The sequence below is a fragment of the Oncorhynchus masou genome, chromosome 13, assembly GCF_036934945.1.
Source record: "Oncorhynchus masou masou isolate Uvic2021 chromosome 13, UVic_Omas_1.1, whole genome shotgun sequence".
NCBI classification, from domain to species: Eukaryota; Metazoa; Chordata; class Actinopteri; order Salmoniformes; family Salmonidae; genus Oncorhynchus; species Oncorhynchus masou.
In genome coordinates, this window is record NC_088224.1 from 69,134,690 (window position 1) to 69,157,265 (window position 22,576).

General features: G+C 47.2%; 1 protein-coding gene across 1 annotated transcript in view; it reads right to left on the reverse strand.

Moving 5' to 3' along the window:
• Window positions 1-1,827: 1,827 nt before the first annotated feature.
• LOC135552944 (reticulon-4 receptor-like 1) overlaps window positions 1,828-22,576 on the reverse strand; it is a 243,701-nt gene continuing 222,952 nt past the window's right edge. The window contains exons 2-3 of the mRNA XM_064984900.1: window positions 6,678-7,129; window positions 1,828-4,921 (exon numbers count right to left, since the gene is read on the reverse strand). Of these exons, the coding sequence (XP_064840972.1) occupies window positions 3,932-4,921; window positions 6,678-7,129 (1,442 nt within the window). The 3' untranslated portion in view covers window positions 1,828-3,931. The remainder of the gene's footprint in view (window positions 4,922-6,677; window positions 7,130-22,576) is intronic.

Here is a 22,576-nt window from a genome sequence, read left to right on the forward strand (position 1 = left end):
CAAGACAATTACAATTAAGCTCCCGCCTTTGAAGTACCTCACAAATAAGTGGGTCAAGTCAGATGAGAGTATCTGTGAGTGAAATACTAATTTATCCCAAAGTTGAGAATTTTTTTTATAATATAAAACTACCCACCCGAAGCTACCTCAAGGTGAGTCATTTAACATTGGTTATGGCCCCTGTATTTTCCTGTATAGCCTACTTTTGGCATAGGCATACATATCAGACAAACCTTGTTTCTAGGGGAGCAGCAGATTTAGATGAGTGTGATTGGTTAATGGGGTGTTGTGTCTGGCTCTCCGAGATTGCTACTAAATGTGTAACCAATGATTGCCCTAGTGAAGCGAGCAGTAATATGGAATGCCTTGTGTAGCTGTAAACTGCTTAATTGTCAGTGTCATTTCCTAATGAGTCGGGACGACTTGCAATGATGCTGTTAAGGAAATGGTGGTATCGTTTGTCAGCATGGGTTTATTCTCTGTACACCCTTATCACTCCATGATGCCTTTACTGGGAGGGACTGCTCAGTGGAGTTGAGTTTATTTTGAATGGCTTCAACTCCGGGAAGAAATATCAAGTTCCACGCAGTGACTACTGTATATGTGGTAAAGGTGATATTATAACCAAGCCTCCAAATCAAATCCACCGTATAGCTCTGTAGAGTGTACAGTATATGATGGAATAATATTGATGATACAGTATACGCCAAAAACAAGAAGAGAGAATCAGAAGAACACATTCTCTCCGTAACACATTCACCTGTCTGTCTCATGCAGCCATTGCCGAGGGGCTTGGTGGGCTTGCAGAACTACAGCCTGCGTGGTTGGAGAGCTCAATAACTGTCCATCTTCTGCACTTATAGTATTGATGTCTAGGGAAGGGTTTTTAGGATGTTATGTTAGTAGAGAGAGATATGTGTGTGAGGGAGAGAGAGAGGACAGGAGAGACAGAGAGGGTGAGAGAGGACAGAGAGGGTGAGAGAGGATGGAGAGGGTGAGAGAGAAAGGACAGGAGAGAGGGGCTTGATGGCGCTAGAGCCCAATGCTAATAGATGCCAGAGCTACTCATTAATTTTAATGTAATTCCGCAGCCATCCTCAACGATGCATAAAACTATGTTCCCCCGCCCCCCTTTTTCGTTTAACAGAATATTAAAAAATATATATACGAAATTGCACTCTTACTTGTGGATCAATTTCCATCATGGTGAGAGGGGTAGAGAAGAGGAAATAGAATTTATGTTCTAACGTTCCATGAATAATAATAATAACCCTGAATATCTACAGATTCACGGTGACACTCATAAATACCCTTAATGCCATTTAAATGATTTATTGAATTGCAGTGTATCATACCGAGCTATGCGTTTCACTGACTCTGTACAGAACTCTGTCTGCATGTAGACCAGTAGTCTGTGTGATTCTTTTTGTGTTTTTGGTCAATAGATGACACTTACTGTAATAGTTTTGGCCTGCTTTCTTTGGTCAATTTCTCTAAAATAAAATCTATTTCTTATTGATGTGTGTGTGTTGCATATGTATACAAGCCAAGCGTTGAGCCAGGGAGAAGTCTCTATTTGTAGAAAGCAGCCAGTTTAGCCAGCAGTGTCTGATGAGGGGAGACAGATTGAAAAGTAGTGCACATACTGAGGGGGAAACAGGGAGGAAAGAGACAAACATGCTGACAGAGGAAATTTCAGCTTTAAATTCCTAATAAAGAGAAAGACCAGGGAGGATCCAGCCTGACTCCCAGCTTCTCCAGGGCCTACGGCACAGCCTTGTGGAAGCCCGTGTCTGAATACTAAACAAACACAGTCAAACAGTCATCTTTAACATAAGAAGATATAGATTTTAATATCTTTATAAACATTTTGTACTGTTGTTCTTTGATAACGACTTATTGAACCCTTCAATCATGGCAAAGACAGGAGATAGATGGGGAACAGTAGGGGGAAACTGAATTGTGCATTTTTATCTGATAAAGGGTTTGACAGGATGTAACAAAAAAAAGGAAATTAAAATGTTCCTTTTTGCAAACCAAAAAAAATGAAATGGTTAATGAATTTAAAGAAAGATTGTCCCCTCATCAGGGGAGCAGAAACCCTGTTTTCATTGTGGATGACGTCATTAATATTGTTATTCTCATAATAAATGATTAATATTAGAACTGCAGTTAGTTAGTCCTCTTGTCATTGTTAATGGTACAGTTAACATCATTATTATTACAAACATCGTCAACTTATTGTTGTATTTTCCGGAGGCAAAAAAGCTCCTGTAGTCCAGGGGGATAGTAGTCCAGCAGTAGTCTGTCTGTCCGTTTGTCTATCCATGGTCCTGTTAAACCCCCTGCTACTTTAGAAGTGATTGTCTTTCTCTTGCTTCCCCACATCCATTGACAAGAACAGCAGTCAATGTAGAGAGGCATTTTAGCAGTTCTATTATTTCCAAGAGAGCGGTCCACGTTTTGCCATGCTCGATTGAATCATTTTCCCCCCTCTTAATCTTTTATTCATTACAGAAGTCATTTAAGGTACACATATTGTTTTTTCTCTCGTCTTGTTGGGCAGTTGTTTTCCTTTGATGTTCAATGATTAGGACAATATAAATGTTCCTCACGTTCTCAATGAGGAGGGGATGCCCACACTGAAGAGTGTTCTGTTCAGCGAAGCCCAAAGCCTCACTGGGAAACTGAGAATAGCCAATCTGACCCTTAACCCCTAAGGCTCTGTACCCTGAATAGGGCTCCATCTCTAGGTCCTCTTTACGTCTTGGTAAAACCAAACAAAGAACATTTTGAGACAAGAAATAGACAGATCCATCAATATTCACAGCTTCCTTCTCGTGGGGGGACACACTGGTTTTGAAGGAGATGGGAGTGGACCACAGTCCCACTCACCTCCATACAGATAATTAGCAGCTTGGGTATATTAGCTTAATATGTAGTAGCACATGTAGAAAATGACCTGGAGCAGGTAGAAAGGCAGGGCATTTAGAAGCAGGAATGAATAAAGCAGAATGTAAATATTGTAGAAATACTGTAAAGTAGGCAGAAGATGTATACCTAGATATGTAGCTCGGGGTCAGTGTTACCTGAGCATGGAGCAGAAGTGACCTAGTTATCATACTGGAGCTGGAGCTGACTGGTCTGTGTGTGTGCTGCTCGTTGCAGTGCTGTTTCTGTACTTTTCCATTATTTCTGCTAAGAAGTGAGCGTTGCACATTCCTGTTCTGATATGGAATTATGATTTATGACCGGGCAGCTTCCTGCTTATCTCTATTGATGAGCAATACCCTCGAATACCTCGGTGGCCCAATTCTATGCAGCAGCTATTGGCAATTAATGTAATAAAAAACATTTGGCAAATAATATGAAACACAAGATTGGGCTAGACTTCTCTGTGATGGTTTCTTTCACCACGTCATCTGTTTTCTGTTTCACCCCTCAATAAGGATTTACAAACTGTGAACTGATAATTAAAGCTGGCTTCAACACGTTTTCCTTAGAGCCTATCTGTCTCATAGCTAAATTGCTGCATTTCACCATCTCTTTTTTCCCCCCAAAAGTTTCGTTATCTGTGCTTCAGCAGAGTCGGAAATGACAACAGGAAATGAGAACATAATGGCAGCAGTGGCAGTGCAAGCGTGTTCTGTGTTTTCCTTTCGTCTTTCCTCACTCCCTGTCCCTCACACATCCCCGTCCCTCACACATCCCCGTCCCTCACACATCCCTGTCCCTCACACATCCCCGTCCCACATTTGATGTTGATGTTTGAAAGTCTATTTCAGAGTCTAAACAGCTCCCTACACAATGTTTTACACACACAACCACACACACAAAGTACACACACACACAGACCTTGTTGTGCAGGAGCTAGAGCAGGTCTAAGGACTGCACTGTTGTCGTTTAGCCAGTATCTATCCCTCCCTCTAGGTCAGCGGAGAATATGGGCAATGGTCATGGGCAACAAAGCTCCCATTATGGCATTGAGATGTATTAAGGGCTGGGAGAACGTGGCCCTATTGGTGGCTTGTTGCACCCCACTAGGGGGGCGAACAGTGGTCCGGGGAGGGCACTTATGCTTCCTCCGGGTGACCGTGCCATCCGGGGACGTGTGGTCATATTTGCCCCCTTCAAAATCGGGCGAGGAATACTCCTTATCGGCTATCTCCTTTAAGGTATGCACCTCGTTCTGCCCCTTCCCCTTCCCTCCCCTGACGCGCTGGCGGGTGCAGTTTCGAGCGCGGCCTGGCCTCTGAGGGGGCGCCACCCCAGGTTGTCCCTCTGATGCTGTGCCCTCCCCGCTTATGGACGGGGGTGGATGGGGCAGAGGCGAGGGTGGCGAGGGATAGTGTGGTGACTCGTTGTGGTGAGGATGGTGGGGGTGGGAGTGAGGCGGTGGCACCGGGTGTGGCTCCTTCTTCAGAGACACCTTATCAGTCCCGGCCCAGGTCTTGCTCTGGTGCAGGGACTCAGAGCCAGAGCAGTTGGGGAAGTCCTCCTTGCGGAGCTGCTTGAGGTCCTTCCCAGCCAGCTCGGCCGGGGCCTGACAGCCTACGGACGAAGTAGAACCTCTGAAGCGTTTGAGCCAGTCCCACAGCGACATGGCCTTGCAGTCACACTCCCAGGGGTTGTCGTTGAGGCGCAGGTACTCCAGGGCAGGCAGCAGTGCCAGGCAGTCTCCAGACAGCTCGGTCAGTGAGTTGTTGAACAGGTAGAGGGTGGTGAGGCGACGCAGGTCGTGGAAGGCCAGGCGGTCCACCCACTGCAGCTGGTTGTGGTGCAGCAGCAGGCGGTCCAGGGCCCCCAGCCCCCGGAAGGTGTTCTGGTGCAGCGACCACAGACGGTTCCCATGCAGGAACAGGTGGCTCAGGTTGTGGAGGTCCACAAAGACGTCATCCTGCAGGAACTCCAGGTGATTATCCTGAGAACAGCCAAACACAGCAAAATGGAGAGGTGATACACCTACGGTACTCTGTAGCACTGTACCTACCAACATGTTGTTTGGTTATAAGGTATGTGGCTACTATAAAGTAGGACAGAGAAACTAAAGCTTAACAGCCCTGGGTATATACAGTACCAGTCAAAAGTTTGGACTCACCTACTCATTCAAGGGCTTTTCTTTATTTTGACTATTTTCTACATTGTAGAACAATAGTGAAGACATCAAAACTATGAAATAACACATGTGGAATCATGTAGTAACCAAAAACAAAAAAGTGTTAAACAAATCAAAATATACCCCCTTTGCGTTGATGACAGCTTTGCACACTCTTGGCATTCTCTCAAACAGCTTCATCTGGAATCCATTCCAACAGTCTTGAAGGAGTTCCCACATATGCTGAGCACTTGTTGACTGGTTTTTCCTTCACTCTGCAGTCCAACTCATCCCATCTCAATTGGGTTCAGGTCGGGTGATTGTGGAGGCCAGGTTATCTGATGCAGCACTCAATCACTCTCTTTGGTCAAATAGCCCTTACACAGCCTGGAGGTGTGTTTTGTGTCATTGTCCTGTTGGAAAACAAATCATAGTCCCACTAAGTGCAAACCAGATGGGATGGTGTATTGCTGCAGAAAGCTGTGGTAGCCATGCTGGTTAAGTGTGCCTTGAATTCTAAATAAATCAGACAGTGTCACCATCAAAGCACCCCCACACATCACACCTCCTCCTCCATGCTTCATGGTGGGAACCACACATGCGGAGATCATCCGTTCACCTACTCTGCGTCTCACAACGGCACGGCGGTTGGAACCAAAAATCTCAAATTTGGACTCATCCGACCAAAGAACAGATTTCCACCGGTCTAATGTCCATTGCTCGTGTTTATTGGCCAAAGCAAGTCTCTTCTTCTTATTGGTGTCCTTTAGTAGTGGTTTCTTTGCAGCAATTCGACCATGAAGGCCTGACTCACGCAGTCTCCTCTGAACAGTTGATGTTGAGATGTGTCTGTTACTTGAATTAATTTGGGCTGCAACTTCTGAGGCAGTTAACTCTAATGAACTTATCCTCTGCAGCAGAGGTAACTCTGGGTCTTCCTTTCCTGAGGGGGTCCTCATGAGAGCCAGTTTCATCATATTGCTGTTTTTTGCGCACTTGTTCTTGAATTTTTTTGCGCACAAAGTTCTGGAAATTTTCAGGATTGACTGACCTTCATGTCTTAATGTAATGATGGACTGTTGTTTCTCTTTGCTTATTTGAGCTGTTTAGCCATCATATGGACTTGGTATTTTACCAAATCAGGCTAACTTCTGTATACCACCCCTGCCTTGTCACAACACAACTGATTGGCACAAATGCATTAAGAAGGAAAGAAATTCCACAAATTAACTTTTAACAAGGCACACCTGTTAATTGAAATGCATTCCAGGTGACTACCTCATGAAGCTGGTTGAGAGAATGCCAAGAGTGTGCAAAGCTGTCATCCAGGCAAAGGGTGGCTACTTTGAAGAATCTGTTTAACACTTTTTTGGTTACAACATGATTCCATGTGTTATTTCATAGTTGTGATGTCTTCACTATTATTCTACAATGTAGAAAATATAAAAAAATAAAGAAAAACCCTGGAATCAGTAGGTGTGTCCAAACTTTTGACTGGAACTCTATATTGTATTTTCAAATGTAAAATGCAGCATTGTTTTGTTTGACTAAAAGTGTCATAGAGTCCCAGTGGCCAACGTACCTGTAGGTAGAGATACTGAAGGTTGCGTAGCCCCTGGAAGATGTTACTGGGCAGCGCACTGAGCCCACAGCGGTACAGGTGCAGCGCATGGAGCCGGCCCAGCCCATGGAAGGTGTCTGCAGCCAGGGAACGCAGGTGACGGTTGTCCCCCAGGTCCAGCTCCTCCAGCTGGGCGAAGCCGTGGAAGGTGGAGGGCTCGATGTAGGTGATGTTGTTGGAGTAGATCCACAGTGTGACCGTGGTGGGGCTGAAATGGCCCTGCAGCAGCCGGTGGATCTTGTTGTTCTGCAGGAAGATGCGCTCGCTGTGCGGGGGAATGCCTTCGGGGACGGACAGAAAGTTGTGTGCCTGGCAGCTGACAGTACTGGGTGCGGTGTAGCAAATACAGTGGTGTGGGCAGGACCAGGAAAGCTCCAGACCACAGAGAACCAGCAGGAACTCCAGCCCGCAGCCTGGAGAGAGGACAGAGAGAAAGAAATGAATTAGAGGAGGTAGCTACATTTAGACTGGGGATTTGATTCTGAATTGAAAATCTGCCGTCTGACTTTGATGTCTATTTCGGGACATGAAAGGAAAGAAGAATGATTTTTGGAATATTATTTTCGAGGAAGTGGAGAAAGATGAGTTGGGGGGAGAGGAGAAATACTGTAAGTGGAATCAAAGTGATAAAAGAGTGAGATATTGACTAGGAAGAAGGGATGGGCAAGGGGGTAGGATGATAAAGGAGATATGGAGAAAGCCATGTCAGGAGTAAACAGTATGAGGGATGATGTAGGGAGGCCAGACCAGAGAGAGACTGTCAGATATATCTATATAAGAGAGAAAAATGGATTCTGGCCTGATAGGTGACTCATGTGACCTGTTGCTATCATAGATTTTCAGGCTTCACGGAGTGGCATTGGGCCTTTGAGGAGTTCTGCTTCTATTGAGCCACTCAATACAAGTGTGGACATTACGCTCTTGGCTTGGTATCCACAACTCCAAATCATCTGGTGTCTAAGTTGGTAACAGACTGAGGCCTGTGTTGCTCTTAGAGTCTGTTCAAGATCAGCACAAACAATAACATGAGTTTCAGTCGGTCGCTGGATCTAGTATCTCAAGAAGTCTGATTGGACCTATATTACAGTATGGGTCCTTTTTGTTCATGTACTGCCTCCGGCACACACTACATTTCACTGTTCTCAGTCTCCCAATCATCTCTGTGAGATAGTGTTATGATGAAGCAGTTCATCTCTGTCCATCAGCTTACTACAACTCTACTATACTCACAACCATAATCAGAGAGAGAGAGAGAGAGTGTTGGTGCTATAAATACCCTCTCATTAACCAGTCCTTTACTGCAAGGATTAGAAAATACCTGTCAAAAGGTGGGGTGGGGGGGATAAATGGGCTGCGGAATGCTCACTTAAACTTCTGTTAAGTTTCTCAGAGACAGTCAGACTTGCTGATGTTTGGTGACACGCTTCCGTAGCCTCATGGTGTGACTTATCCATCAGCTTATCTACAGGGGGAATCAACCAACGGGAGAAAGGCAGGAGTCTTTCCCCTCGTAATGACAATCCCCATTTGACAAGCGGTGGCTGTGTCCCCTTCAATTTATTATTCAAGGCACCATGGCACTCTGATTCACTCCCTCTAATCGATACGTTTCTGTTGCCTTTTAACTCGCTGCTACCTAATCCCAGGGCTGCTACACTGGAATTCAGAAGCAGGGAATTACTATTTGTCAGGACAGGAGACAGCATAGACAAGCATATTTATCTGAATATTCCTCCTCCTCCCCAAACTGTGTCTAAACTGTGACATTCAGCTTCTGACTTCACTGACCTTCAGCGGTAATTGTTAGTGTGTCTGGAGTAGAAGAGAGGAGCGGTGTGCCGTGCATCATCCTACTTGAGCAGGGGCAGAAACCTCTCCGCTCCCCAGAGCGGGCCCTGTAATCCTGTTTGTCAACTGACTAAATGTGCATCTTCTCAATCCACCATGCAGACATGCTCCCGAATACAGGTCCTCTCAAGGTTGAACATTGGGGAACAATAAATAGGCTAAAGAACTGTGTGTAAAACGGTTTAACAGTATCAGAGTACACTGCTCGTCACTGTCGTCCTTTGTGGAACACACAGTGTATTGTAAGAAAGGGGGTCACAGATTTGGAGGAGTCCTTGATAGTCATGTGTTGTGTACAGGTGCATTTGGTGCCATAGTGCCGGAGGGGAAAGGACTATGCATTTTGGCCAGAGGACACGGCACAGCCATTGCCCTCTCTGCCCTTGCAGCAGAGTGGCATCAGAGTCAGGACACATTTGATGGTTCACTGCATTGGGGCACGAATCCCCTCACTCATACTGTTGGCCTACCAGTAAAGCACTATACTTGTACCTTTCACAAAGCCAAGAGAAATGTCTAGGAGGAAAACAAGATGATTACAAAATGGAACTTGATATTTCAGTCACAAGTACAGAAACAACGACTTACATTGTTGTGAGAGGAAACTTCCCAATCAAATCGTGGTCTTTGACTTCCACTTTACATGTCCCTCTTTTCTGAAAGTCTATTTCTCTCTCCCCAATTTCCTTTTTCACTATAATATTTACATGGAGATGCATTGAGCCTGACACTTGCTCTTTGACTGAGTGAGAGGAGACATGCTGCATTGCTCCTGGGAAATAAATAAGGATATATCAAACAAATACACAGACTCAGAGAGAGTAAATGCATCGCCCTGTTTGAGGAATATTTCAATGTATCACAATGCAGCCTATTTAAAAAACAGCTTTACATTAATAATTTTGACATCTTTTCTATTTACCAATGTATACTGTACTTTGGCCTTTTTCCATTATAATGTATACTGATGCATTTTCATGTACATATACATTATTGGCATTTGATCTCCTAACACAAACAGCACTGTTTATGTCACAGTTTCACCCTGCTCCACTTTGTGTGGACTATACTGCTTTTTGGATGCCATTTATTTAAGAAAAACCATGTTCAAGCTATGAATCATTGAATGGCTGAGGTAGAATGGTTTCCTTATCTATTTCATTATCCATTCAATGCCTCTTCCTTTCACCTCTCAGAGCTGCTGTCACAATAAGGCCTGTGATTATATTATACTTTCCCAGGCCTTGTGCTATCTTTATTTCCATTTTGCTTCACGCATGTCATAGAACTAAGTATCAGCATCAGCCATGACACTGGAGCGAGAGAAAGCAGAGGGGGACGGGAGAGAGAGGGGGAGATCCTACTTAGATAGGGAAACAATTTGAATCAGTGGCCCAGATGCTAATCAAGTTCCCTACATAAAGATTCCCCCTCCCGTATCTCCTCTGTCTTCCCCAGCATGTCAGAAGCCAGTAATTGATTCTTTACTCAGATGAATATGTTCCCTTAAATGACTGCTTCTACCATCTTATCAATTCTTTATCAGCGCCTCAGATAGAGAGAAAGGAACAGTGCAGTAGAGTGTCTTAACATTATATCTCCTGTCCTCTCCTTTCACAACCTCCCCTTGGACCAGGATCTGTTCCTGTTTAGCATCCCTCCTCTCCTGTAGCAGAGAGACACGGGAGCTGTTGATGTAGATGCCATGGAGCTGCTTAAAATAACCACTAAGCTTGTCTGTGTCTCTGTCTCTGGTGTGAGAGAAGGGAGGGAATGTGTGAGCTCCACCCTCGATCTACTTTCAGCTCCACTCAGGGCATGGCGGCATGCTGTGGCACAGTGGCATGGCGCAACGGCTGTCTCTTCCGCAGCTGGCACCAGCTAGACTATTGCCACTAGAGACCTGGCGCTTCGCACCTGCCACTTAACCAATCTTATCACCCCCTGAGCCATTGTGGATACACAACATGCAGGCACACGTATACACACACACAACAGGCAGACACACGTATACACACGCACATGCATGAAGTCACGCACAACAGGCAGACACACGTATACACACGCACATGCATGAAGTCACACACAACAGGCAGACACACGTATACACACGCACATGCATGAAGTCACACACAACAGGCAGACACACGTATACACACGCACATGCATGAAGTCACGCACAACAGGCAGACACACGTATACACACGCACATGCATGAAGTCACACACAACAGGCAGACACACGTATACACACGCACATGCATGAAGTCACGCACAACAGGCAGACACACGTATACACATGCACATGCATGAAGTCACACACAACAGGCAGACACACGTATACACACGCACATGCATGAAGTCACGCACAACAGGCAGACACACGTATACACACGCACATGCATGAAGTCACGCACAACAGGCAGACACACGTATACACACGCACATGCATGAAGTCACACACAACAGGCAGACACACGTATACACACGCACATGCATGAAGTCACGCACAACAGGCAGACACACGTATACACACGCACATGCATGAAGTCACACACAACAGGCAGACACACGTATACACACGCACATGCATGAAGTCACACACAACAGGCAGACACACGTATACACACGCACATGCATGAAGTCACACACAACAGGCAGACACACGTATACACACGCACATGCATGAAGTCACGCACAACAGGCAGACACACGTATACACACGCACATGCATGAAGTCACACACAACAGGCAGACACACGTATACACACGCACATGCATGAAGTCACACACAACAGGCAGACAGAAAAGGTTTTCTAGGAATGACTTAGACAGATCATGTGGATATAGTCAGAGTTGACAGATGTTTGTTAGGAGAGCTATTGACAGACAGATTGATTTAAACAGAGAAGAGCTAAATAAGACGGTGCAGTACAGCCGTCATCAAATAAAAATGCAGGAAATGAACGTGTGTCATTATGATAATGGCATTGTTTGCTCACACAATGAGCCATTCAGCCTAAGTTGTATTATATAAATAACTGTGGACACACAAGTGTAGATATGCCAATAAAGCCTATTGGAACGCAACGGAATAAAAGAGGTTCTGAAAGAGAGATAATGTGTTTCTGGAAATGTAGCACCACAGCTATTTCTGGTGACGACTCTCGTCACTCCCTCCCTCTACCCCCCACCAACCCTCACCTATCCTCCCCACCCTCCCAGGGCCCGTCTCTCTCCCCACCCTCCCAGGGCCCGTCTCTCTCCCCACCCTCCCAGGGCCCATCTCTCTCCCCACCCTCCCAGGGCCCGTCTCTCTCCCCACTCTCCCAGGGCCCGTCTCTCTCCCCACCCTCCCAGGGCCCGTCTCTCTCCCCACCCTCCCAGGGCCTGTCTCTCTCCCCACCCTCCCAGGGCCCATCTCTCTCCCCACCCTCCCAGGGCCCGTCTCTCTCCCCACCCTCCCAGGGCCCGTCTCTCTCCCCACCCTCCCAGGGCCCGTCTCTCTCCCCCACCCTCCCAGGGCCCATCTCTCTCCCCACCCTCCCAGGGCCCGTCTCTCTCCCCACCCTCCCAGGGCCTGTCTCTCTCCCCACCCTCCCAGGGCCCGTCTCTCTCCCCACCCTCCCAGGGCCCGTCTCTCTCCCCACCCTCCCAGGGCCCGTCTCTCTCCCCACCCTCCCAGGGCCCGTCTCTCTCCCCACCATCCTAGAGCTTGTCTCTCTCTCTCTCTATCTCCCCACCCTACTAGGACCGGTGTCTCTTCCTACCCTGCCCTCCCTACCAACCCACCCAGGTCCGTCTCTCTCCCTGGTTGCTGATGACAGATGCTGTTAATAGCTCGTTACAGGGGAGAATGATTTAACAGCCCGCTATTGGTCCTGACGGTTGACCCTGTGACCCAGCGGTAACCCGGTCCCTTTATTCCTAGCAGTCAACGAAGGGGAAATAGATAAATAAATGAAGAAAATAAAATGGTTCTGGTCCCTAGACAGTGAGAAGTGACTATGTAGAATATCAATGAAACATAGTTCACACTAAATTTGCCCTCATGAATAACAAATCTCTGCTAATAGGAAGGGATCGGTATGCCTGTCTCTCTACCCACCATTACACAGGACAAACTCAATTTCCTGTTTCTCTCCAAGGACCCTTGATAAGCGTCCCCTTCTATTGCCTGACCATAAATAACGCCTTAGCCTGATTTCCTCCCTAAAGGTGTTTACAGTCATGGTCATAGATTCACAGCGTGTTGGACCACTAATAATGGCAAAGCAATACACTAAGCTATTGATTGAACAGGCTCATTCTTAGCTGTAGAGTGTCAGCTGAAAAACATGGAGGGAAAGAAAGGCTCTGTATATAATTAGCACCCTGTGGAGCTCCGTGATGTTCTGCTTTGATAAGACATTGTGTAGGTGAATTTTTTTGTCCTAGTGGTCGTTTCAATAATTGCTGTTATTTTCACCCAGCATCTTAAGCTTGAGGATAGATAAATGCAATACTTGGAAGTCAGCACATTCATGATGTTAAAGTGATTGTACTAGATAGTGGATAAGAAGGAATGGGAGGCTTCAGTGAATTAACATTCACTGAAGAGCACCTCTTAGTGTCCTCCCTCTCTCATGTCTTAAGGATCAGATTGAGAGTGCATGGTAAAGGAACTGATTGATTGGCGTGGTATGATGTCGTCCAGTGTATGGGCCACGATCAGTGTTCTCATCACATGCAAGCACACTGGCGTCAATTAGGTCCCAGTGATCAGAACGCACAGGATCCCATAAGGATGCCCAGAGTTTTCAATTACTGTCCACCGTGGCTGGCGCTACTACAGAGAACTGGCCTCGCTCCCACTCATCTCTCCTCTCATCATGCACCTATCGAGGGAGAGCCACAGTACTATCATGAATGTATCCCAAATTGCACCCTATTCCTTATGTAGTGCACCCATAGGGCTCTGCTCAAAAGTAGTCCGCTATGTAGTGAAAAGGGTACCATTTGGGATGTCCCCCATGGCATTGAGGAGAGAAGAAGTTTTGGAGGTCCAACCCGGAGGACAGACAGGCCGGAGGACAGACAGGCCCGGGGGACAGACAGGCCCGGAGGACAGACAGCCCGGAGAACAGACAGGCCGGAGGACAGACAGGCCCGGAGGACAGACAGCCCGGAGAACAGAGAGGCCCGGAGGACAGACAGGCCCGGAGGACAGACAGCCCGGAGGACAGACAGCCCGGAGGACAAACAGGCCGGAGGACAGACAGGCCCGGAGGACAGACAGCCCGGAGGACAGACAGCCCGGAGGACAAACAGGCCGGAGGACAGACAGCCCGGAGGACAGACAGGCACACTGCTCTCTGCCAAGAACCGTCAGCGCTACACGGATGAGCATGAATGGTTCATTATTGATGTTTGTGTCTGTTAAGTGCTTTTTATATGACAACTGTTTGATACTGGAGCACATTGGTGAAACTATGAGGCTGCTGTGCCAATAAAATGTCCTTTTAGAGTCACTATCTGGAGCAAGGAGCGTCAGAGAGGAATGGACAGAAAAAGAGAAAGGGAATGGGAGATGGAGAGAGTGAGAGAGGCAGGGAGGGAAGGATGATTGAGGGATGTATTGTAGACAGCCACGACAGAGAGAGGGCTCCTTAGCTGAACTGGAGGTACCGGCGACTGGCCTGATGAAGATCACAATGAGAGCTCTGCGTCTCGATGCACAAACAAAGAGAGAGAGAGAAAACATCAGGGAGTGAGAGAAGGGAGAGATGACGACAAAATTGATGGCGGCATTTTTCAAGTTGAGGAAGCATAGGCTCTAAAAACATAAACAAGCCAGTCGCCATATGGAGCATGTAGGGAATGAAGGGGATGATTTGGGTGAGACGGACGGTGAATAAGGCAAAGGCCGTTATTAAGACGGAATTTAAAGGTGCAGTGAGGCAGAAACAGGCGAGCATTCTGAGCCAACCACAGCTGTTCATACCTGAAATTGAATTAACACAAGAATGGATGTCTTGTAGATGCTAATTCTATTTTCATATTATATTCACAGCCCCATTGTCCGAGGTATAGGTTTTAGCTCCACACCTGGCTTCACACTGCCTACTGGGTAATGTAGTGTGTGAGAGGGCAGTTGCAAATCTCAACTTGCCCAATGCTCTAAGGATGAAGCAAGGCTATAAGCTTCCAACTACATTCATTTATCATGACAGTATGAAGCTAAATGATTTAAACAAATTGCGTTCCCTGTGGCGGTATCGCACTGCAACCGCCCAATCTAAACTAATGGCTTGGCCCAACCCATATAAATCATCTACCGTGTAGATATACAGTACCAGTCAAACGTTTGACACTATGTTCTACATTGTAGAATAATAGTGAAGACATCAAAACTATGAAATAACACATGTGGAATCATGTAGTAACCAAAAAAGTGTTAAACAAATCAAAATATATATTATATTTTAGATTCTTCAAAGGATAACGTCTGCTTCCAACTCACACTCTCAAACACATAGATCCCCTGAACGCATATCACTCTCCAGATCCCAATCACCTGAATTCTGATCACCTGTTCACACACCTGTATGTCATTATCACACACTATTCAGTTCAGTTCTTTGTACCCATCACTGTGAGGTAATGTTTGTTTTGTGACACACGTCTTTCAGAGCTCTGGTTTTCCCGTGAGTTACTCCTCCCGTGTATGGTTTTTGCCTGCCTCACTAACAACGCCTTTTGCCTTTTCCCTGCCTGTACTTAGTCTGTCGGATTTCCTGTTATCTACCTATTGCCTGATCTCCTGGGTGACGTTACTAGCCTTTTCCCTGCCTGTACTTTAGTCTGTCGGATTTCCTGTTATCTACCTATTGCCTGATCTCCTGGGTGACGTTACTAGCCTTTTACCTGCCTGTACTGTTGCCCTTTTGGACCCCTGTGTATGACCTTCTGCCTGCCCCTGGACCCAGCTCCCTGCCTCCTCCTGTGTATGACCTTCTGCCTGCCCCTGGACCCAGCTCCCTGCCTCCTCCTGTGTATGACCTTCTGCCTGCCCCTGGACACAGCTACCTGCCTCCTCCTGTGTATGACCTTCTGCCTGCCCCTGGACACAGCTCCCTGCCTCCTCCTGTGTATGACCTTCTGCCTGCCCCTGGACACAGCTACCTGCCCCCTCCTGTGTATGACCTTCTGCCTGCCCCTGGACACAGCTACCTGCCTCCTCCTGTGTATGACCTTCTGCCTGCCCCTGGACCCAGCTACCTGCCTCCTCCTGTGTATGACCTTCTGCCTGCCCCTGGACCCAGCTCCCTGCCTCCTCCTGTGTATGACCTTCTGCCTGCCCCTGGACACAGCTACCTGCCTCCTCCTGTGTATGACCTTCTGCCTGCCCCTGGACACAGCTACCTGCCCCCTCCTGTGTATGACCTTCTGCCTGCCCCTGGACACAGCTACCTGCCTCCTCCTGTGTATGACCTTCTGCCTGCCCCTGGACCCAGCTACCTGCCTCCTCCTGTGTATGACCTTCTGCCTGCCCCTGGACCCAGCTGCCTGCCCCCTCCTGTGTATGACCTTCTGCCTGCCCCTGGACACAGCTACCTGCCTCCTCCTGTGTATGACCTTCTGCCTGCCCCTGGACACAGCTACCTGCCTCCTCCTGTGTATGACCTTCTGCCTGCCCCTGGACCCAGCTACCTGCCTCCTCCTGTGTATGACCTTCTGCCTGCCCCTGGACCCAGCTGCCTGCCCCCTCCTGTGTATGACCTTCTGCCTGCCCCTGGACACAGCTACCTGCCTCCTCCTGTGTATGACCTTCTGCCTGCCCCTGGACCCAGCTACCTGCCTCCTCCTGTGTATGACCTTCTGCCTGCCCCTGGACCCAGCTGCCTGCCTCCTCCTGTGGTCCTTTACAAATAAACACCTGCTGCGCTTGAAACCAGCTCTCTGTCTCCCCTCGTGTTCATTACACAAAGTAGCCACCCTTGATGACAGCTTTGCACACTCTTGGCATTCTCTCAATCAGCTTCATGAGGAATGTTTTTCCAACAGTCTTGAAGGAGTTCCCACATATGCTGTGCACTTGTTGGATGCTTTTACGTCACTCTCACCCCAAACCATATCAATTGGGTTGAGGTCAGGTGATTGTGGAGGCCAGGTCATCTGATGCAGCACTCAATCACTCTCCTTCTTGGTCAAATAGCCCTTACATATTCTGGAGGTGTGTTGGGTCATTGTCCCGTTGAAAAACAAATGACAGTCCCACTAAGCGTAAACCAGATGGGATGGCGTATCACTGCTGAAAGCTGTGGTAGCCATGCTGGTTAAGTCTGCCTTGAATTCTAAATAAATCACAGTGTCACCAGTGAAGTACCATCACACTTGTTCCTCCATGGTTCACGGTGGGAACCACACATGCGGAGATCATCCGTTCAGTAACTCTGTGTCTCACAAAGACACAGCGGTTGGGATCAAAAATCTAAAATTTTGACTCCTCAGACCAAATGAAAGATTTCCACCAGTCTAATGTCCGTTACTCGTGTTTCTTGGCCCAAGCAAGTCTCTTCTTCTTATTGGTGTCCTTGAGTAGTGGTTTCTTTGCAGTAATTCGACCATGAAGGCCTGATTCACGCAGTCTCCTCTGAACAGTTGATGTTGACACGTGTCTGTTACTTGAACTCTGTGAAGCATTTATTTGGGCTGCAAACTGAGGTGCAGTTAACTCTAAGAAACTTATCCTCTGCAGCAGACGTAACTCTGGGTCTTCCTTTCCTGTGACGGTCCTCATGAGAGCCAGTTTCATCATAGCGCTTGATGATTTTTGCGACTGCACTTGACAAAACGGTCAAAGTTATTGAAATTTTTCAGATTGACTGACCTCCATGTCTTAAAGTAATGATTGACTGTCGTTTCACTTTGCTTATTTGAGCTGTTCTTGCCATAATATGTATTTGGTCTTTTACCAAATAGGGCTATCTTCTGTATTCCACCCCTACCTTGTTACAACTGATTGGCTCAAACGCATTAAGATGGAAAGAAATTCCACAAATGAATTTTTAACAAGGCACACCTGTTAATTGAAATGCATTCCAGGTGACTACCTCATGAAGCTGGTTGAGAGAATTCCAAGAGTGTGCAAAGCTGTCATCAAGGCAAAGGGGGCTACTTTGAAGAATCTAAAATATATTTTGATTTGATTAACACTTTTTGGGGGGTTACTACATGATTCCATGTGTTATTTCATAATTTTGATGTCTTCACTATTATTCTACAAGGTTGAAAATATGTTAAAAAAAGACAAAATGTTAGAATGAGTAGGTGTGTCCAAACCTTTGACTGCTACTGTAAGTAGTTCATGCATTTCCTACAAAGTGATAAAGGGAATGTGTAATTTAATTCCCATATTGCGTCCCTCCACTAGTGAGCACTGTGAACACTGATAATTGTGTTTCAGTGTTGGGAGTGGGTTGATGGCATAGCAGTAGCTTGGTCTCTGTAGAGAGTCACATGGTTGGGCATTTGCAACGCCAGGGAGGACCAGTACCAACTAATATGAAAACGTGTAGACCCACTACTGTAAGTTGCTCTGGATAAGAGTGTCTGCTAAATGACTATAATGAATATAGAAATAGGTCACCAGACAAATTGCCAAGATTGGAGGTTCCAATATGTTTTATTCATTATTTTTCTCTGGTGGTGGAACAGGCCAGGGAGACGGTCTCCTGCTGGTGGCTTTTCCATTCCTCTAGTTCAGCGTTTCCCAAACTCGGTTCTGGGGGGGCACATTTTGGCTTTTGCCCTAGCACTACACAGCTGATTCAAATAATCAAAGCTTGATGATGAGTTCATTATTTTAATCAGCTTTGTAGTGCTGGGGAAAAACCAAAATGTGCCCCCAGGGTGCCCCAGGACTGAGTTTGGGAGACACTGCTCTAGTCCATTTCATTGCTCCTCATGTCTGCACTGTCATTCAGCCCACCCCTTGAATAACAGCAGCACAGACTGGTTTCAGACCCAGACAGATATGGATACAGGACTCTGCACTTATAACTAGGGCTTGGGAGTTGTTTTCTGACCATGTGACCTGACCAGGAAATAGACTGGGCTCTGGTTCTAATATGTGGAAACAGGGTTGTTGACCATTCCCCACTGTAGCTTTAAGCTTGTTTCCGGCCCATAGACCAGTCAGCTTGAATACAAAGCATAATGTGACTGGCCTGTGAGCAATTTACTCTATGAATAAACAATGTCTCCACTAACATGAATATGTTACATACCACACACATTAATGCCCAGCCTGGATCCCTGATTGGTTAGTGAGTTGTTACTTGGTTACAGAGGGGTAAAAAGAGCAATTTGTGTTAGCGAGTGTTCCGTGAACCATTACGCAACCTTTACACAATCACTTCCAACCAACCCCCCCTCTACAGCATGGTGTGACTTCTACAGGTTCTACCATCCTCCACCTACACACAACACCTAAATCATATGTTTCCCAGAGTCACATAGAGAGTTGGGAGAGTTCTCCATTGATATTTGATGCTTCCGCGATGTGCTGTTTATTTCTGATCGTTTTCTAAACCTATGAAGGTGCCCTGTGAAAGCAGATATGCAGTTTGTTGACACCACAACACAGTACAGACTTGGAGACACATTATCCCCAATCAAATTACTTTGTATTGGTGAAATGCACATATTTAGCAGATGTTATTGCAGGTGTAGTGAAATGCTTGTGTTCCTAGCTCCAATAGTGTAGTAATATGTAACAATATGCAACAATACAGTCAATCCTTGACTAATACTGGACATCTTGGTCTCTCCTCTATCTGAATGAACGTCCTTGACTAACACTGGACATTCTGGTCTCTCCTCTATCTGAATGAACGTCCTTGACTAACACTGGACATCCTGGTCTCTCCTCTATCTGAATGAACGTCCTTGACTAATACTGGACATCCTGGTCTCTCCTCTATCTGAATGAACGTCCTTGACTAATACTGGACATCCTGGTCTCTCCTCTATCTGAATGAACGTCCTTGACTAACACTGGACATTCTGGTCTCTCCTCTATCTGAATGAACGTCCTTGACTAACACTGGACATCCTGGTCTCTCCTCTATCTGAATGAACGTCCTTGACTAATACTGGACATCCTGGTCTCTCCTCTATCTGAATGAACGTCCTTGACTAACACTGGACATTCTGGTCTCTCCTCTATCTGAATGAACGTCCTTGACTAACACTGGACATCCTGGTCTCTCCTCTATCTGAATGAACGTCCTTGACTAACACTGGACATCCTGGTCTCTCCTCTATCTGAATGAACATCCTTGACTAATACTGGACATCCTGGTCTCTCCTCTATCTGAATGAACGGTCAGTAAAAGCTTTTTAGATTAATGATTTAGAACTTGATGTGTGCGTTTCTCACCACCAATCAGGTCAAGGGACTCAAGCCACACATCCTTGAGCTGAAGGAGATCATTTTCCAGCTCGCTTCAGTCCTACCTACCCTTCTCATCCCCACCTACCCATGTCATTCATACCTACCCATGTCATCCCTACCTACCCATGTCATCCCTGCCTACCCATGTCATCCCTACCTATCCATGTCATCCCTACCTATCCATGTCATCCCTACCTACCCATGTCATCCCTGCCTACCCATGTCATCCCTGCCTACCCATGTCATCCCTGCCTACCCATGTCATCCCTACCTACCCATGCCATCCTCACCTACCCATGTCATCCCTGCCTACCCATGTCATCTCTACCTAGCCATGTCATCCCTACCTAGCCATGTCATCCCAGCCTACCCATGTCATCCCTAGCTAGCCATGTCATCCCTACCTACCCATGTCATCCCTACCTACCCATGTCATCCCTGCCTACCCATGTCATCCCTACCTATCCATGTCATCCCTACCTATCCATGTCATCCCTACCTACCCATGTCATCCCTGCCTACCCATGTCATCCCTGCCTACCCATGTCATCCCTGCCTACCCATGTCATCCCTACCTACCCATGCCATCCTCACCTACCCATGTCATCCCTGCCTACCCATGTCATCTCTACCTAGCCATGTCATCCCTAGCTAGCCATGTCATCCCAGCCTACCCATGTCATCCCTAGCTAGCCATGTCATCCCTACCTACCCATGTCATCCCTACCTAGCCATGTCATGTCATCCCTACCTAGCCATGTCATCCCTACCTAGCCATGTCATCCCTACCTACCCATGTCATCCCTACCTACCCATGTCATCCCTGCCACACATGATTCCCTTCCCTTAATAAAGAACCTGGCTGCTTGCTGCTTTAATAGATGCATGCTTACAGCAGCTGCCTTGCATTTAAACCATTTATGTGCCCTAGATTTTACAGATCAATTATTCAGTGCAGGTGAGTTTGGTTCTCTGCGCATACACAATCGTATGCGCGCACACACACACGCACACACACCCACACCCACACACAGTGTATACTGCACAACCCACACACACACACAGATTCAACAGAACTCTCTAAAAGAGAGAGCAGAAATCTGAGGGGTAAACATCAGTCAATTGTTGCTCATTAGGAGAAGAGAGTGTGTTGAATAAGAGGGGCAGAGCCATTACTGGTTGGGGAGTGATCTGAGCTGACATGGAACCTAGAGGGAGGTGTCCCTGCAGCTATAAGACCTACCAGAACAACATGCACACATACATAAAACACACACACATGGTTGTCATTTAGCAGACACTCTTATCTCCCCAAACACACACACACACACACACACACACATATGCACAGACGTACACTCACGTCCCAACAATCAGAGCGCACATAACTAAGGTAATATATAGTCAATATACTGTAATGTTGTGACATTGTTAGCTATTAATTGATAGATATTACTGTACTGTTGGAGCTAGAAACACAATCATTTCTCTACACCCACAATAACATCTGCTAAACACGTGTATGTGACCAATACCAATTAATTTGAGCTTGGAGAGAGCCTTCTCCACTAAATCCCCTTGGCAAAAATAAAATAGTTTTATGCATAGACATGAATATAGTTGTTTGCATACACTAATGCAGTTACCTGCAACAAATATCATAGTGAGTAGTCTGTCTGTACGGTAAATAATATACATACATAACTAGATTTGTGCTGGTGTGCAGGCAAACGTCTGTGTGAATATGGGGGGATACAGAGTACAGTGAAGAGAAGACATGAGGGAGAGAGGGTAGAAGGAGGGGGTAGGGAGGGGAGAGAGAGAGGGGTAGGGAGGGGGAGAGAGAGGGGGAGAAAGGGAGAGAGAGAGAGGGGGAGGGAGGGGAGAGAGAGGGGGAGACAGGGAGAGAAGGAAGGGAGAGAGGGGGTAGGGAGGGGTGAGAGAGGGGGAGAGAAAGAGGGGTAAGGAGGGGAGAGAGAGGGGGAGACAGGGAGAGAGAGAGGGGTAGGGAGGGGGAGAGAGAGGGGGAGACAGGGAGAGAAAGAGGGGTAAGGAGGGGACAGAGGGGGAGACAGGGAGAGAGAGGGGTAGGGAGGGATGAGAGAGGGGAGACAGGGAGAGAGTGGTAGGGAGGGGAGAGAGAGGGAGAGACAGGGAGAGAGAGAGGGGTAGGGAGGGGAGAGAGAGGGGGAGACAGGGAGAGAGAGGGGGTAGGGAGAGAGGGGTGAGAGAGGGGGAGACAGGGAGAGAGAGAGGGGTGAGAGGGGTAGGGAGAGAGGGGTGAGAGAGGGGGAGACAGGGAGAGACAGGGAGAGAGAGAGGGGTAGGGGGGAGAGAGAGAGGGGTAGGGAGGGGAAAGAGAGGGAGAGAAGGTAGAAGGAGGCGGTAGGGAGGGGAGAGAGAGAGAGAGGGGGAGACAGGGAGAGAGAGAGGGGTAGGGAGGGGAGAGAGAGGGGGAGACAGGGAGAGAGAGAGGGGTAGGGAGGGGAGAGAGCGGGGGAGACAGGGGAGAGAGAGGGGGAGACAGGGAGAGAGATAGGGGTAGGGAGGGGAGAGAGACAGGGAGACAGGGA